At 45.9% G+C, this 16,940-nt stretch overlaps 1 protein-coding gene across 1 annotated transcript; it reads left to right on the top strand.

Moving 5' to 3' along the window:
- Window positions 1–9,281: 9,281 nt before the first annotated feature.
- On the top strand, window positions 9,282–14,475 carry GRXCR2 (glutaredoxin, cysteine rich 2). The gene is made up of 3 exons (XM_009585544.1): window positions 9,282–9,609; window positions 12,239–12,456; window positions 14,296–14,475. The coding sequence occupies exons 1-3, from the start codon at window positions 9,282–9,284 to the stop codon at window positions 14,473–14,475; spliced, it is 726 nt and encodes a 241-aa protein (XP_009583839.1).
- The last annotated feature ends 2,465 nt before the right edge of the window (window positions 14,476–16,940 follow it).

Below are 16,940 nucleotides of genomic sequence, written 5' to 3'. Positions count from 1 at the left end.
TTCCCTACAGTGCAGTGAAGAACCACAGAACACCAAGCACTAAATCCCACTTTACTGGGATTTGCCTGATAAGGGCTGAATCTGCAGGGATGCAATTTTCATTTTTTAAGACAAGAAGAAATAAGGGTGTCCAAGTAGCAACAGACCTGAGCACCAGCCTAACAGGCCTTTGAAAGTTGCTTTGAGCACTTCTCAGCTGTTCTTCACACAGGTCTGACCACAGAAAATGCCAGGCTTCAGTTACCTAATTAAACACAGATGCAAATAACAACACTGCTTGCAACGATACATCACCTTTTAGTGTTCCCAGGTGCTTCTGGCCAACAACGAGTGCCGCAGCCCAGAGCAGGGCCCGTAGCTCAGCTGGCGAAGCAAACCAGGTTATAAAAACTGCTGCTTTGAGAGCTCCAGCTGCAGGTGTGGAGGGGACAGTTGTGGTACAGGAGGGGGAGCACGGAGGGGGGTAAGTCCTTAACAGACTGCTGCAAATGTATCTCTGCTTTATGGCATTAAGGAGCAATTGGTTCAGCTATTTGCTGCTGCTTTGTTTGATCAGGTAGTAGTTTGGGGGCTGGCAGTTTGAGCTTGCCTCTCTAGCAGCTCCTGCTTGCAGAGCAGTGCTCCTTGTGGAAGGAGGTCTGGAGAGTGGGATCCAGGCTGCTCATGAGCCCAGTGAAGAAGAGTGTAGTGAAAAGGCACGGTGGGGTCGGAGTCCTTGTGGTGGAGTCACTCCATGCTGGCAGACCAGTTTCCACCACTGCAGGCATGTGGAAGCTGTATCTCAGGCATGATATAGACCAGTGTTCCTTATGCTCTTGCCTCTAATGCGAGGTGGTGTTTATCCAAGAACTGTCCCTTTCCCTTCCACGGCTCCTCTCCCCAGCTGCAGCCACCGTGTGTTTCTGGAGGCGATGGCTGGGCAGTGCTGCCTCTCTGCTGTGGCTGTTGTTGCTGTTCAGTTCTCTACCCAGTGCACACATGTTCTTTGGAACTCCAGTTTCAGGCTGCGCTGCTGCTCTCAGGAGGAGCTGAGGGAGGTTTGCCTCCGTAGGTAAAACTCAACCCTTGGGAATTTCCCTCTTTGAAGCGCTTTTTCCTGGTTTTTGTTTCTTTGTGACTTCAAAATTTTTATGCTTACTTAGGACTCTTACCTGCCCATGTAAGAGTCTCTAGGGCTAAGGTGGGTGCTAAGTAAGCTGGCTTTCATCAGGGAGCCTGCACACCGCTCCTGGAGGTGCTGGGCGTCCTCCACTCCCACTGACTTCAGCCTCCAGGAATGCACGGCGGGCCCTGCCTTGCGTGTGAGGCGAGACGGCAAAAGGAGACTATCTTAGTTTGGTTTCCTAGAAAAATGGAGTTTGATGAATTCACAGTGTATGTGAGGGTGTGTTTGTGTAGCTCTGTGTCTGTCTGTGCACCCTCATAACTTGTGAATCCAGTTCAGCGGAGAGTAAAAGCATCCAGAATTTTAAACATCCCGTGACTTTTGTGAAAACAGGTGGGAGACAATGCAACATGACTTTACACCTTATTTCAAATCTAAGTAGATGCTCACGACTCCCCACAGGAGAGAGATGTTAAATGTGCTCCAAACAAGAGAGGATATTTGCATCTTAACAGACATCAGAGAATCCAACCATGAGCTAAATCCATATGAAATCAGGCTTTCTTTAGCTGTTATATGCATAAATCGACCAGTTTTTACCATGATACCAATGGCTTAATTTCTGCTGTGTCCCAGTCCCTTAGCCTGTATGGGGTGTATTGACAACAGATTTCAGCCCTCTTTGTAACAGGAAGTTTGGATGCAGGATGAGATGCTGAAGAAACCCCATGGTGGGGGATGCTCACCAAGGACTGGTGGTGAATGATCAGCATCTGATTGCCAATTGATGCACATGCTCGTTAGTGAGTGAATGGACCCCTTTGGGGGAGCAGACTAGCTCTCCTCAGCAGGTAGCACTGAGCAACCCCAGCCCAGAGGAGAGCAGGAGTGCCGGGGCTGCACCCACCAACCCTCCGCAGGAGCAATGGGGGGAGGTCTCTTGGTTGGGGGTGTGCTCTGGCTGGGAGGGGAATGCCTGATTCGTAGCAGGATCCGTGCTTGCCTCTGTATTTCACAGCAGGAACAAGTTGCCTGCCCAATGCTTCAAGGATTTTTATGTAAATCTCTGGCAGAGGATGAAGATGGCTGTGGACTTCAGCGATGCTCGGTGCAGGTCAGACGGCTTACCATCACCAAATGGAGACAAAGCTTAGCGCCTTCTGATCTGAACATTAGAACTTATACTTACATCCAAAGCTGAGCAAATCTTGCAATGTTTTCCATGATTTTGAAATTGTGTTGTTAGGGTAATTAGTTTCAGGGCCGCTTGCACTGGTACCACTCATTTCAGTTCATGTGTGTTGCTCTTTTGTGCCTATTTTCTGCTAATGATATTAAACAAATTCACTGCTATGAGTATCTGTGGGAACAAAGAATATTGAACAGATTGCTTTGAGCAGGAGCTTGGATTAGATACCTCTTGAGGTCACTTCCACCCTGGATTATGTGGTGATCCTAAATCAAATAATGAACATCTTATAGCACTGAGCACCATGCGATCTGCATGTTCAGCCAGATCTGGCTGGGGCAACTCATATTTAGAAAATTCTCCAGACTTTTAAAATTGTTCATTTAAAAAAATGATGTGATGTTCAATGTCAGATAAAAGATTACAAATGTTATGAGCTGCTTGCAGAGATAAATGGGAGACAGCTAGAAGCAGACCTTTGCCTGTCTTTTCTCATGTAAACTGGTTTGTAAGGCTCCCAGTGTAAAACGATCTCAGCTAAGACTTTCTTGATGCTGCAGAATAGGAAAATACAGAGCAGTAATTTGCAGAATACTTTTGTTTACTAAGGTATACTTCTAGCTGCAGATACCAGTATCTTCTGATACTGTGGGTAAGCAGAGGCATAAGGCTATGGGGTCTTGCAGACCTCATGTCCATGCCCCACATCTTGCCTGCATTCTTCTGCAGTATTTGCATCACGTCACTGTCACTTCCCCAGTACAGAGGTGGCCACGCTGAACTGCCACACTGCTGCCTGGGGACCACGTGAGGATGAAACGATGCAGCCTGGTGCGCTGTGCTGCTGTTTGCAGTGATCGTGAGTCTTCTATCAACTGGAGGCAAAAACCTGGCTCTAAGGAGTGCTTTGGGCAACTGTTTCAAGTGCAGACCTTGTCTGATTAAGGTGGCGATCCAGCCCGAGCACTGGAAAGAAGTTTAGCACTTGAAAAGATGGCGATCTCGCTGCTCAACAGGCAGAGCATTGCATTATTTCTCTTACATGGGAACATAGGACTTTATTTCTGAAACGCATTTAAGGTATGCCAAAAGGGAGAATTCTTTTCTGCCACATATAAAAGGACTGGCCTGGTCCTGTCCTTTTTGCTGCCTTTCCTCAGAATTGCTGTACTTTGCTATTACTGTAACCTTCTTCAATACAAATACATGTGTCATAGGAGTACTTATCGGGAAGAGGAGTGGTGAAATACGATTCTTTAAAACGGCATGGTCCCATTTACTGGAATGGAAGCCTGGCTGGAGCAGGCTCGTGTTTCACTACTTCTTCAGCTAAAAATACAGAAGGGTTTGACAAACTCAAGTGAAATAAGGGGAGCCAGCAGCAGTGAAGGCCCCTAGCTTGAGAGCTTTGAGACCGTGCACCAGACAAATGCAGTATGTGCTTGTTCCAGGTCCCAGTCTAATCCCACACACTGTACTGGGAGGCTTCTCTGCAGATAAAGAAACAAGTGCTGCATTCAGGCAACAGCCTCATCGATGTCTTCCTCAGGCTGGTGGGTGAAGTAGCCTGGTCTCAGTCATTCCCTTCATCAAACATCTGCTTGATGCACTATATATGGTACAAGATTCCTATAACCAGCATAACTTCCTAGGCAGTCTTACATCAGTGGGTAAAATGTCTTGTCCCATGTGCAGATCAGGTCACCTCTCCCTGTGTCTGGTCTAGCTGCTGTCAACCTGGTCACCCATCCTGTCACATCTGGTCCTCCGCAGGCTGGCCCCACCAGCAAGGGAGTGCGGCTGGTGTATGAACATCAGTTTGTGCTGGCAGCAAGTTTGCTTAAAAGGGAAGTCACTTTTTCCTCTTCTTTATTTTATGAGATCAGAAATACGAGGATTTTTTTAACATCCCCCCTCCCCCCTGGGACAAAAGGAGGTCAAGATCGGCTTCTGGCAAGTCTGGTTGCATGACAAGGAGCTATTGTGGCCATTCTGCCTGTTGGGTGGTAAATTCTCTGGCAGGTTAAAGGGAGTGAGTCCTACAGAGCAGATGCTATTATCAGGAAGCTGCACTCAGTCTGTTCAAAAATATATGGAAAACCCTCATTTTATAACGAATGATGAAATCCAAGCACAGGCTGTCAGGCCAGGTGGAGCGGTGCTGCCTGCAAACGCCCTTTTGGGAATCCCAGGCTCTGCTCTTTTTGATTGTCACGTAGCACTTTGGGAAACGTCCCCGGTTTGCTGGCACCGTGCTGTGAACCACCCTCCCGCTGGCAGCGGCACGAGCCTGCCCGGGCTCCCCGTGGGCAGCGTGGCTCTGACGAGCAGCACATCCAGCACCACTGCTGCGCCGCCGGTGGGGCCGGGGCGGCGGGAGAGGAACGGGTCCCTGTGAGGCAGGGGTGGCACAGACTGCCCCGCAGCCACCGACAGAGGAGGGCTGACCTGTTCCCAGGGCACAGAAACGCATCTGAAACCTCCTGCTGGCGATTCTGCAGCTCGGAGGAAAATGGGAAGTGGTGGAAGGGAGCCTGAAAATCGGACTGAAGAGCAAACACGTGAATAACTTCCAGAGAGTCAAAAACCGGCTCTGGCTTGGACAAACCCCCTGTTCCTGTGCTGGGGCTCTGGCTCTGACACTCCTTACGTTGTTTGTTTTTCTGCTTTCACAGAGACTTGTCTCAACGCCTGAGCCATTAGCTAACGGGCTTGCTAAATCCAGCAGGCTGAAGACTGAGAGGGGATATGATTGCTCTCTCTAAATACACCACGAGGTAAAAACTATCAAGAGAGAAGAGGTATTAAACTAAATGACAGTATTGGTGCAAGTACAAATGAGTACCAATTGCCTGCGGATAGATTTAGTCTGGAAACTGGAATATTTCTAATCATGCAATGAACTAGCATCTGTAACAGTCTTTCAGATAAAGCAGCAAGGGCCAAAATGTCAGGATGTTCCTGACTGCCAAATTAGCTTATGGAAGGGGTGACGTAGTACTGTGGCAGTGGCAGCACGCAGGCCACGGCAAGCTGGGAGCCCGGTGTGGAGCAGACGCCGGTCCTTTGGGGGTTCAGTAACTCACCCCAGAAGAGATGGCTGGTGCAAGCCCTGCCTGTGCTGGGGGGTGCTCTGACTGCGCTCCTCTCTCGCAAGGGACAGGTTGTCCCCTGCTGCAGGGAAACCCAGAACAGCAGCAAAAAGAGGAAAGTTTCCTTCTTTTGCTAACAGTCAATTATGGTTAATGTGGCATGTCTGATAGTTCCTCATATGCGCCGCCACATTTACCGTGGTAATGCCACTATCTTCCCCACCATTAAGTCTTGCAACTAGTAACTAACTCCTTCCCTTCTTTCTCTTCATGCATCTAAGAGGTGTCTAAATGCTGGTGAGCTTTTCCTAGCACACATCCAAAATGTAACCTTTTCCTTAGGTTAGCAGCTCTGTTTGTGACTCCATGCAGAATTTTTTCTCTCCTGCTTTTATGTGCTGGCTTCTTTAGCACAGAGCCTGCTCCAACTCCTTTAAATTATCAGCTAAAATTATCTTCTTGACCTGCTGATCTGAACCTTTCTGCTTGCTACTCCCACACTGAAGCAAGTTTAACGCTTGTGTCCTTGCTTTCAAACTTCTCCCTCGCTCCTTTGCTTCCTTCATATCTGACCTGCCCTCTTATCCATGACCTCTAGCCCTTCTTTGTGGTCCCCAGTGCTGGCTCAGGCCCCTTTTTTGTCTCTTCTCCAGCAGTCGCCCACAGATTTGACTCTGTGTGCTCAGAATAATGTGAGCAGTGGGGCAGGACTGAAGCGTTTGGGCATTGCTGCAGCTGAAACCATAATGCTCTTCCCCATCCCGATTCATTGCCTACCTTGTGCTTTCGTGAGAAGGAGGAGTGTAGTGCTTGCTCTAAGGAAGCAAAGCACAACAAAACATTTTCCAGCAAAACTTGCAGGCGGAAACTTGCCTTCAAAGCGTTACAGTCCAGTTCACTACAGCTTTTCTTTCTGTCCTACTTTGTACATACCCTACTTTGTTGCAATAGATCTAAACCAACATGTTATGCTCCTTAGGGCAAGGACTGTCTCTCTTTGTTCTCCAAAGCCTCCAGCACACTTCCAGCAATTACTTCATATTTCCTGACATGGGGAGGAGGGTGAAGAGAGGCCCCATGCTTGAAAGACAGATGTCATTAAAATCCGGTGGAAAAGAGTCTGAAGTAAAACGTAGTGCAGTGATGATCTTAGATCATGAAACTTAATGATTTCACTGTTGTACGCAAAATGATTATTGTTGTATTTTTAGTAAGACTTGTGCTAGCTGTGGGAAACAAACCCACGCTGACACATGAGAGCAGCGTGAATGCTGCTGTGCTGGCAGGGCTGTAGCAGGCGGCATCACGCCCCTTACAGCCCCTCCATCCTTCACCCGCCGCTCCCCAGCTCTCACTTACAGCCGTGCCGCCTGCCCCCAGCACGCCGTAACACTCCTCGGCTGGAGTGAGACAGGTACGGCTTTGGGGATGGCCTCATAAAACACCACCTGGAAAGTCCCTGTTTGGGATATTTAACATGGAGAGGTTGGCCTGTTGTTCAGAACAGCTAAGAAATGCAGAAAGGCTGTTCAGAAATCTTTTCTTTGCAAGATTTACCTGTACAGGGACATAAAAACAAGCGCGTACATTTCCGAGTGAGGAATCCCTCAGCAAGCCTGAATAGCAGCCTCTGTGTGCTGACCCAGGGTTTACATGGGGAACGTGTGGCTGCAGGACTTTGCGCCGCTGCGAAAGGCTGAATTTCACCCTGACTGCAGCCCCTGTGTGTGCCGGCAGCCATGAGCTGTTCGCATAAACAGCAAATCCAGCTGACAGTACTGCAGAGGATGGGATTGTTCTAACGTGAAAATTACAGGGCCAGGGTAGATTTGTTGTGTTTTGTCAGCACCTGTAAGTAACTGTAAGGACGGGAGGTCGCTTTGCTCGTCTCACAAGTGCAGATCGTGGCAGTGGTGCTCGCGCTGCGTTGTCTCATTGCTGCTTTGAACTTTGTTTCCTGTTTGATTGTTCCCTTAATCAAAAGAAAATGAACTCCAATTACGGTATCTTACAAAGTACGATTTGTGTCAAATTAAGACCGCTGATGTAGCTTTGAAAAAGCAGTAATACTAAGGCCTGATTCACACAGGGCTTACAAGAGAAAGGGGTGGATCAAGCTTCTCAAGTAAATGCAGTAAGAGCCGAGTTTGATTCATGCAAATCAAGGTTTTCATATAATGTGAGATCCTCCTGTTTGAGATAGGATGGGAGACTGACATGAACATTATAATAGTGTTTTGGAAATGAAAAGGGTGTATCTGTGGCTGTATGTTTACCCAGGCATGTTCATGCATGTTGTCTTGGCGGAACACACATCTTCTACGTGTACTTACGATGAGGCTTCCAGCAGCCCAAGGAACCTGCAAAGCAACATCTGTCATGACAGAAACCGCTTTCAGCACATGAAGACTGGCTGGTTGGTTGGACGGTCTATATTGTGTATTATTAGTATACAGCCTTCTAAACTGTCGTCCTAGTATTTCATGAGCAAACTTTTAATAAACATAAAAAATCAATCTATTGAGAATATTAAGCTTTAAAAGCTCTGGTTCTGACTTAAAAGAAGATAGCCTTGGCAGGATGTAGGCAGAAAGCTTAGTTTAAGTCCCACTCAATGAAAATGCATTTAATACTGGAAATTTACTGAAATCTTGGAACCCGAAAGAAGAGAGATTTTAACTCCTGTTGTGTGTACTTGATACAAGTAGGTATCAGGAGATGTTTAAAACCCAGACAGCAGTTACTCTGTTGATGCATTTTGTACTAAACATACTCTTCATTTTTTCCCTCAAAAGGAAAGACAAGCCCAAAGTGCACAGCTGGGGATGGGCACAGTGAATAAATCCCTGCTCTAACAGAGTAACGAAGCACATGCCAGTAAGGTATCTGTTTCAGAGTAACCGGTGGGGATCTCTAATGATGGGCTGTCGTAGGAAGGTAACTTGGGTCATTGCTTGCTGCTGTCGGGGTGGAGGGCTGCGTGAGCGTCGAGGAATTAAAGCCCCTCAGATGGTGAACGAGGCTGGCTGTAACCAGCACCTTGCAGAGCTGCCGCTGTGCAATGCAGAGACCTGCCTAACGCCGACATCTCTTCTTTTCCAGGGTTGCCCGGTGGCCCATCCCCTTCTGCTCTGCACCTCTGCAAACCTCTGCTTTGTCTACTGGGAAAGAAAATGGCCAAATCCTTGAGCACATGCAAGGGACTGCAGATGAGCAGAGGATTGGGCCACATCAGGAAGTGACTTGTCTTTTAAAAATGAAAAGCAAACCCAGAATGGTCAAAAGGCCCTGAAAACCAGCAAGAATTACAAACAGGGATTGAAAGCTAAAGATAGAAAATCTTAATTAGATCTCCACCAACCTGTAGAGGAAGACTTTTGGATTAAAATGAAATGGAGCTTTGTACTCTCAGGGTTTCAGAGCAAGAATGGAAGAGGAATTATTCACATTTGCTATTTGTGAAGCTGGATTGCTTTTTCTGTGAACTTGTCTTTTTAACTTCTCACCTTGTCAGAAAATTGTGAAAAGCTGCTGGGATGGTGTATTTGGGGTAGTTCTTATCACAGCACATAGCAGAACCATTTCCATGGTTTCACAACATGGGCAGAGCTTCCTATTTAATCCTATCTTCCCCAAGTTAACTCCTTTCCTCTTGTGGTAAGCCAGCCTGTCCACCATTCACCAACCTGCCTTATATTTCACTCCCATCAATATTTTCTCTTTGTGAATATCTATCAATATTTAATACAGTGGTATCAGTTTTGCTGTAAGATGAGAGGAACTACTAGAAACCTTGAATTATACATTGTGTGGCTAGGGAAGCTGGGGAGAGTTTTCTTTTGGACCCAAAGCTCTTGGAGTTGATCTCCAGGACCTGCAGCTTGAAATCCTAATAATGGATGAGCACCAGAAGAAACTCAATCAGCGGCATGAGGGAAGGCCCCGCAAAGTGAGGTTCAAAATATCATCAGCTTACAGTGGTCGAGTGCTAAAACAAGTCTATGAAGATGGGCAGGAACTCGAGCCCCCAGCCAAAGAGCACTCTCGGCGTTTTCTCCGCCACAGCTTTGAGCCAGGGGACCATTTCTGTGGGGCTGGGGAAATGCCAGAAAACAGGTTTTACTCGCCAGCCAAGCTGACTGCCCAGCGGATCAGCATATTCAAAGAGGACAAGAAATACAGTAACTCTCCTCTCCTCAGTGACTACCAGTCAAGCGACAGTCATTGCAGGGTAAGTAATGTCCAGCCTAGGGCTGTCAAACGGTTTGGAAACCAACTTCAGACTAAGCCATTTTTGGAGTAATATGGTAACAGGAGTCTCAAACTGGAACCACATTCAGATAAAACTCAGTTTTGTCAGTCCAGGATTTTAAAAGGGTGATTGTAAATCTTCAGACTTTATGCCGCAAATTCTGTATTCTGCTTGCTCTGCAAACAGCAGGAGCCGCATGTTTTGCAGTAGCGCAGTCAGCAAGTGAACAGCATCTGCTAGCTGTGCTCCATCTTCTCTCCCCACTGGGTTGATTTGCGTCTGTCCATTTTGTAGAATAAGATATAACATTTCCATATATATCAATATCTATACATAGTAATCCTAACGCATCTAAAGCAGTCAAATGTAAGGTGGATATTATCTTAATTAGTTATATCTTAAACATTAAAGTTGCATGACTTGAGCTGGCAAAAAGGTTGGTGCCACTGGCAGTGTGCCAGCGAGCCTCCGAGCAAGGCATCCGCATCCTCTGGCAAGTCAGAATTACCCTTCGGCTACTTTGAAAATCCCAGCTTAGTTTCACTGGATATTTTGTTAACATATAATTAATGCCATTGATATAGAAGTGCCTCTTTAGTCCTAATAAAAAAACCAGTACATGTGTAATAATGTTAAATTGATTAATATACAGGGATTATATTCATTTTCTTACTCTGTCGAATCAGATTTATATATCTTTTACTGCTATTTGGTTTTATCAAATCTAAATGTACCAACTAAGCAATTCATACAACAGTGATGGCATATCGGCACTATTGATAACATAGCCATGTCACACTGATAGGCAAACTCTAAATGGAGTACGTTATATTGATATAATCAGCAGACTTGTAAAACTCGAGGTGAGTCTGCTCAGAGAAAAGATGATAAAAAGGAAGACGGTGTGAGGTAAGCTGGCTTGCTGAATCCATATCAGGCCTTTCCCTGGGAGACAGCTCGTTCAACGAGCAGTTAGTGTCAGCAAACAAGTCAGCCCGTTGTCCGGTCCCCCCTCGCACACCACCCCAGTCCTGCAGCACCTGCTTGGTGGTGGTGACCCAGTTGCTTGCAGAAAGATCAAGAATTGAGTGTATCTCCAGAGAGAAACGTGAGGTCACTCAAATATGCCAACCGCTGTGATATAAAGAAAGTTGTGTTGTCATCCGTCGTGGTCTTTGGATAAATAAGGAATGTCACTCTGGCACTTACACAACTAAAGAGACTGAAGTGCTTTAAAAAGTATAAAATGCTTTTCATGGCCTTGGTTTGAATACATTAAAAGTCTGTTAGTTCTTGGTGCTAATCAAAGTTGCATGTAGGAAACCCAAATGGCTGATATTTGAACTATATTAAGTTGATACACTGGGCATCTAGTTTAACTGAAAATATCAAACCATGATGAATCTCTCCTGCCTAAAGACAGAGCATTAATGTGATCTTATCCATACCATTAATTTGTTCTGCGTTCTTGGGTAACACTCATCTCTATTCCTAGTTTCCCTAACCATAAATACCTTGAGTAATCACGCTATCCAGTACCAGTTCTGTTTTGTATCAACGTGCATTTGGTATTTGGAGACACCATGTCTGTGTAACAAATACGAGGTGCTTAAAGCCTTCTGCAAATGGTAAGGATTTGTGCTCACCTGCCTCCCCCTCCACACTTCTCCCCATGGAGAAGCAGGTGCCCAATTGCCAGGAGAGCCATCAGCCACCTCTCATCAGCTGATGTGACTCTGGCAGGGTATTTTCTTAGGAGAACATCTCCTTTTGCATCACTTCTTGACACAGATGTTTAAACAGAGCAAAATATGAAGAGTGTAAAACAATAGACTGTGGTAACTGCCATATGGTACCTAGTGCAAAGGGAAAAAGGGACCAGGTAAGCAAAATGCTGCTTTCAGAGAAATGTTTGACCGTACCAAGTTTAGCTTTAAAATAATTAGAAAAGAATACAAATTCAGGAGTCCCCACAGATAGTTATTTAGACTGGCTCCTCACTGTTAGGAACACAATTTAGCATTAGATAATGAGAATTTTTATCATCTGACCCTTTTGCTAGCATTAATACACTACAAAGAAAAGTTTTCTTTTAAATGTGAAAAAAACCATCAAGGCCTGCAGAATAGGTCACCATCATGGGGCATTTCTACTTCTGGCCAAAAACATGAAAACCCCTCTCTACCCCCCCACTCCCCAACTACTCAACCTTCAAAGAAATGTAGGTGAATCCCCAGTGCAGAGGTTGCTTTTCCACATATGCCATCCCCACTGCTCTTAGGATTGTGCTGTCTTTTTTTCTTGCATATGGGTTGGAATGAGAATTTACATCCCAGAAAGCTTTCCCCATCCAAACCATGACATTAAAGTGAGGCTCCTAAGATTTGACCCAAAGTCTTGGTCTGATCCCATAGCCCATTAGGGCCATCTCTCCACTGCTGTTCTGCTCAGTGCTCTGGGTGGTGGTGGTGAGCTAGCTTGTGCTGCAAAGCCAGCTGAGCAGATGACCAGGCGGAGGGGATGTTCTTCTGGAAGCCCAGGGATCATCAGGGGTGTTTGTAGAGCGGGATACAAGCGGGACACTGATAAGATCCTTCTACAGGCTTCCCCAATTCTAGATTTTGGCAAGATCATAATCTACACTAATAACCTGAAAATCATCCGTGCACCAATGGACCAGAAAGAGCTCATGAGAAGAATCATCCAGACTGAGGGAATAAATGACTGGGCCTTCATATACCGGGAAAGGAAAGAAAGATTTGGTGGTGGACATAAAAAAGATGTGGAAAAAAAGGTTACTTGCAACCAGTATGTGCAGGTAAGAGAAAATGGAAAGTGCTTTTTTTCCTCTACGGTTTTTGGGTCTTGCAGCCCTGGTCAGATCACTGAGTATTCCTACCCAAACCCCATCTATGCTGTATCTGGCATTTAACTAAATTTTATTAAAAGCATCACTTTGTTCCTCTTTCCACTCGGGAGATAACTGATCAACGCTGCACTGCAGTTTGCGCTCTGGGGATAGATGTTCTGTTTCCAGATGCCCAATGTCTCCCCACTTGATTCTTCCCCTGGAGATCACTGACGTTTTTGTACCTTGGCTTAGGTCCATCCTTCATCACCATCTCCCAGTGGAATAGAAGCAGGCCGGAGTTTCTCCAGCCTGACAAGGCTAAACACAGCTGCTCTGTGGTTGAGACTGCCAGCGGCTAAAATTTTAATATCAGCTGAAATAAGATTGTGCCTTCCACTTGTTTTCTCACGGGTTAATCTTTGTTGGTCAGAATCCCAATTAGTCTGACCATAATTTGATCCCACAAAACACAATGTTGTCATGCAGGGCAAATACGAAGCATTACAGTTTTGCAGATCTGAGACCGACCTGTGCTGAGTGCAGGTTACCTTGGTCCTTCTGCAACCACGAGACTTGCTTATGGCTCACTTGCACAAAGACCCCATGAAAACTGAAAACAGCCCTGAGAAACTAAGTAGGAATTTTGGCCTTTGTCAGTTTTGACATAAACTTGATTTTCAGAACGAGATCTTTTACATAAATGCCAAGATTCATCCCATCTACTGGCAGACAGTACTCTGAGTCATCAAAAAATCACTTCTGGCCTTTGGGGGAATATATGTTGAAAAGGACCTCCAAAAGGTAATTGATTGCCTTCCTCCAGTCGCCCTCACTGGAAGAGCACACTTTGGAGAAGGACAGCAGCTCCTGTAAGGCATTGTTCCACAGAAGTTTGTTAACCTCGGAAAAACTCAGTGAAGTACTTCTGTTCTCCTTGATGTTTGGGAACAAAAAGTAAAACTTGAAGGTCCTAAAACTATGATTTTTTTAGAATAATTTTCTGAACACTGGTATTATGAACATTCATTTAAAGATGACCAAACCACAGGAAGGTTATTCTTCTGAGAATTCAGTTAATTTGGACTATCAAATTCATAAGCAGGCACCATTATGAAGCATATTTGGCACCAACTCCCCATATCTTAGTTAAAACCTCATTCTATAGTGCCATGTAAAGTAGAACCGCTGCACAGGAATGATGCAGGACTCTGAACCTGGCATCAAAAGAATGAACCTACACCATGCTACATTCTTCCTGATGCAGATATTTAATAATTTCTGGGCTCTGTAGAAGCACTGAATTTTAAGATGGGATTTGAAAGAGTCTGTCTGGCACCCTGGGAGAGAGTTGCAGGCCCAAGGAACAGCTTGAAAGAAGCTGTGCATGTCGGTGATGAGGGATTCTGGGGGGAGAGGGCGAGGAGAAATACTTGAAGAAATGAAGCATGGCTCAAAACTGAGGATACAGAGCTGAGAAGATGGATGTGTTAAGAAATGATAGGAAGATGGGTGGAGCTATGCAGACCCTTGCAGGAGGAGAAAGATGAATTTGAAAGTATTGTGTTATAAGCCCAGCCACATTAACTTCTCATTTTTTAGAAGTATGCACAAATTGTCCCCAAATATACGGGAGCCTTTTTCTTGAAGATCTTGCTGTAGAGAACTGAATATTATTGGCAGAGTGGCATGTCAGGAGCAACAATTACTTAAAAGACCAGAAGACAGAATTTCCATCTTTCAAGTATTTTACTGACTTTGGTGTCTGATATCCAGTAACAGATTTTTTTCATGATCTGTCTCTTTCAGGAAGGAGATGCTGAGCACGGTTGTTCCCAGTGTAAAGGGTCAGGCTCTGCTCCTTGCTCACTGTGCCATGGAAGCAAGTTTTCCATGCTGGCAAACAGATTCAGAGAGTCCTACAGGGCTCTCCGATGTCCAGCTTGCAATGAAAGCGGCCTGCAGCCCTGCCAGATCTGTGCCGCCTGATCAGGACTGCCATCCCTGCAGCAGGCTACAAGCACCACAGCAATATTTTGTTGAAAACTTTGAATTATTTAACCTTCACGCAGCCTCGCTAAAATGACATGTTTTTAAAAGATGGGAAAGGCATGTTATACATATCTCACCGAAAATGTGAATACTGCACCTCTGTTACCGACTGTCCCTCTTGTCTGCTGTGTGCTCCTGTCTAACTTTTGAATCAGCCCAGAGCCCAGTGTCTGCAGGGGTGAACATATCCCCTCACACGAGAGGAAATTATCAGCATTCGGAAGTTAAGCACCTGCGTAAATGTCTCTGGCATCTGGAGCTCAGCCTGAATTTGCTGGCACTGTCCCTCAGTATATAATAACCCCGTAGGTATTTGGTGCCTGGCACAGCCAGGTCCCGACCCACCAGGCACTCCAGTAAATTCATTAAAAGCAGCAGAAGTAGGTGCAGTTTGGGCACGTCGGTAACGTGTCAGGGTGTAAAGTCTGTTTGTACGAAAACAGCAGAGCCGTGCCTCCCCGAGGTTTTAACTTGCTGAACGTTTTAAAATTACCCTGTCTTTTGTAGTTAACTCTGTACTTGCCCTGCAGTGTCACGAGCATTTCCTGAACATTTTGCCGATTCTTACATCTGCTTTAGCGGACACAATGATTCCTTTGGGGTCTGGTTTATGAGAAGAAATTGAAAACCCTTCCCAAACCTGGAGCTATAAAAAATGTACAATAATTTATTATTATAAATAGAAGTTATTAAGTTTTTAGCCTACTTATGAGGAAGTGCTGAACTAAAATTCCCCCGTACGATGCTCAGCACTTTTCAGGATCAGGCTGGTGGTGAGCAGGATTTCTGTTGCTTAATATTAATCCCATGTTGTAATCTGCAGAAGGTAAACTCTAATTAGTTGAGGTGAAGCAATGATGTGGGATACTTTGCAGGCTGCCACTGGTGGCACAGAACACAGGGGATTCAAGAGGTTGAGGCAAACAGGGGAAACAGTATTTTTTCCCCAAAGCATTAACTTATTACATTTTATATTCACGAGTAATGTTAATGCAGCCTTAACTCGCATATTACCTCTGAGACTCTGATGAGTTAAGAGACTGCTCACATGTACTTCATGCTGAGGTTGCAAGCCTAGACAGGGTAATTTATGGCCAAGTTTCTATTTTCCTATGGTAGGTTATAAGATTTCTCTGCAATACTTAAATGATTAGAAATAATGCTGTTTTAGCTCTTGGACTTCCATATGTCTCCTACTGAAGCTGTTCAGTGGGTACTGAGGGTTTGTTTTTCAAAAAAAGTGCATAAATCTATAGCACATACAAATGATTGGCTTCATTTATCGTATCAGCATCTGCAATATGAAAAAATGTAGTCCTTGGGGTATTCACTGAGGGCAGATGAGACCTCACAAATCAGAAATTGTTGTCAAGCAGATCTCTTCCCTCAGATTTGACCTGTTTGATCTCAAGAGTTTGTTGGGCTTGTTTAAAAGTTTGCCGGCTTAAGATAAGAAAAAGCAATCAGGCTGAATTGTTGCCTGATAGTTTAATGTTTACAATAAAACTACATGCAAATATGCATTTATAAAATCAATATTTATTGCTATTTGGTAATCACGATGTTTCTCAACCACTATTACTCCTCCTGGCTGCGTCAGCTATTAGCATTCATCCCACCACGTCACTGGGGTGATGCTTGCAGCGAGGAGCCATGCTCTTCCCTTATTCAGTCGGGAGTCCTGCAGGCCCCGGCGGGCACCTGGCCCCGGTGGGTCGGGGACCACAGGACTTGTCTGTGGGCAGCGTTAGGGCCGGGCTGTGAGCGACGTTCAGAGCTGGGTGGATTTGCTCCCCCCTGCTTTAAGCGCACTCATTTTATTTTTGGTAATACACTGACTTGATTTACCCAATAAATGCTCTCTATTTTACATGAAAAAGACTTTTGAGCTTTGCTAAAGCATCATGGTGAGGCTATTGTTGAGGCAGCACTTTTAACATGTTGCTGTTTTTATTCCTACTGCAGCCAGATGCTTCCGATGACCCCGCTGGGCTCAGCCTGTGGTGCACGGCACGGTGCGAAGGCGTGAGGTGTGACCCTGGCTGCAGCCCTCGCTGGCGGTCGCAGCCAGCGCTGCCCTTCTCCAGTCCAGTTCTGTCATCAGCTTAAAGGTGATGTGTGTCATCATCACAAATCTGCCCAGGCCCATCGCCCAGCGCTTATGGCTGGGCCCAGGCCCATCGCCCAGCGCTTATGGCTGGGCCCAGGCCTGCTGTGAGGCACCAGCGCCGCAGGACCAGGGCTGAGGGCTGGGGGCTGCAGCTGAAGCGCTCCCTCCCTTCCTATCCGTGGTGGTGCTGCACAGCGGGACACCCCCACGAACCCAACGGTCCCAAGACCCACCCGCAGCCTGTGCCCCGCGGCCCTGGTGGCTGCTGCTGGCCCGCAGAACCCCCGCAGCC

This window comes from Fulmarus glacialis, unplaced genomic scaffold (assembly GCF_000690835.1).
Source record: "Fulmarus glacialis isolate BGI_N327 unplaced genomic scaffold, ASM69083v1 scaffold18169, whole genome shotgun sequence".
In the NCBI taxonomy this organism is placed as follows: domain Eukaryota; kingdom Metazoa; phylum Chordata; class Aves; order Procellariiformes; family Procellariidae; genus Fulmarus; species Fulmarus glacialis.
This window is presented reverse-complemented; position numbering and strand designations above follow the sequence as displayed.

What these genes read in the sequence shown, in the direction of transcription:
- GRXCR2 (XM_009585544.1), top strand. Translation starts at nt 9,282, where the DNA reads ATGGATGAGCACCAGAAGAAACTCAATCAGCGGCATGAGGGAAGGCCC. An exon ending in CTACCAGTCAAGCGACAGTC is followed by an intron (nt 9,610 to 12,238) that starts ATTGCAGGGTAA and finishes AGATCCTTCTAC; the next exon opens with AGGCTTCCCCAATTCTAGAT. An exon ending in CTTGCAACCAGTATGTGCAG is followed by an intron (nt 12,457 to 14,295) that starts GTAAGAGAAAAT and finishes TGTCTCTTTCAG; the next exon opens with GAAGGAGATGCTGAGCACGG.